The 455-nt window shown below is 68.1% G+C and overlaps 1 protein-coding gene and 1 long non-coding RNA gene across 3 annotated transcripts in view; one reads left to right on the forward strand and one right to left on the reverse strand.

Moving 5' to 3' along the window:
- LOC115948079 overlaps positions 1-402 on the reverse strand; it is a 7,332-nt gene extending 6,930 nt beyond the window's left edge. Inside the window, exon 1 of one of the 2 annotated variants that reach the window (XR_004081932.1) lies at positions 109-399. This is a non-coding gene — a long non-coding RNA (uncharacterized LOC115948079). Of the gene's footprint in view, positions 1-108 lie in introns of both variants that reach the window. The other variant, XR_004081933.1, reaches the window with a different exon arrangement.
- The window catches only part of ARFGEF1 (ADP ribosylation factor guanine nucleotide exchange factor 1), an 84,540-nt gene continuing 84,155 nt past the window's right edge, over positions 71-455 (forward strand). Inside the window, exon 1 of the mRNA XM_005423033.2 lies at positions 71-194. Within this exon, the coding sequence (XP_005423090.1) occupies positions 71-194 (124 nt within the window). The remainder of the gene's footprint in view (positions 195-455) is intronic.

Here is a 455-nt window from a genome sequence, read left to right on the forward strand (position 1 = left end):
GAGGCCGGTGCCCCGCTCTCACTTCCCCGCTCCACCCTCCTCCTCCTCCTCTCACGGCTCGATCGCGCCCATGTATGAAGGGAAGAAGACGAAAAACATGTTTCTGACCCGGGCCCTGGAGAAGATCCTGGCCGACAAGGAGGTGAAGAAGGCGCATCACTCCCAGCTGCGCAAAGCCTGCGAGGTGGCACTAGGTGAGGCGCAGCCCGGGCAGGCAAGGAAGGGAAGGGGCGGCCAGAGGTCGGGGTGCGCTTCAGGGCCCGCTTTGCCTGTGTGTGTGTTTGTTGCGGGAGGGCTGTGCGGTTTCTGAGGGAACGAGGCAGAGGGGCTGCCCGGCAGGGAAGGGCCGGGGGCGGTGCGGTTGCGGGCTGAGCCGTGGCAGAGGTTCGGGTTGTGCAGCACAGCCCCCCGGAGGTGTGGGCGCCCTGGCTGCGGGCGGGCATCGCCCCTCGCCG

Source organism: Geospiza fortis, unplaced genomic scaffold, assembly GCF_000277835.1.
Source record: "Geospiza fortis unplaced genomic scaffold, GeoFor_1.0 scaffold121, whole genome shotgun sequence".
Taxonomy (NCBI): domain Eukaryota; kingdom Metazoa; phylum Chordata; class Aves; order Passeriformes; family Thraupidae; genus Geospiza; species Geospiza fortis.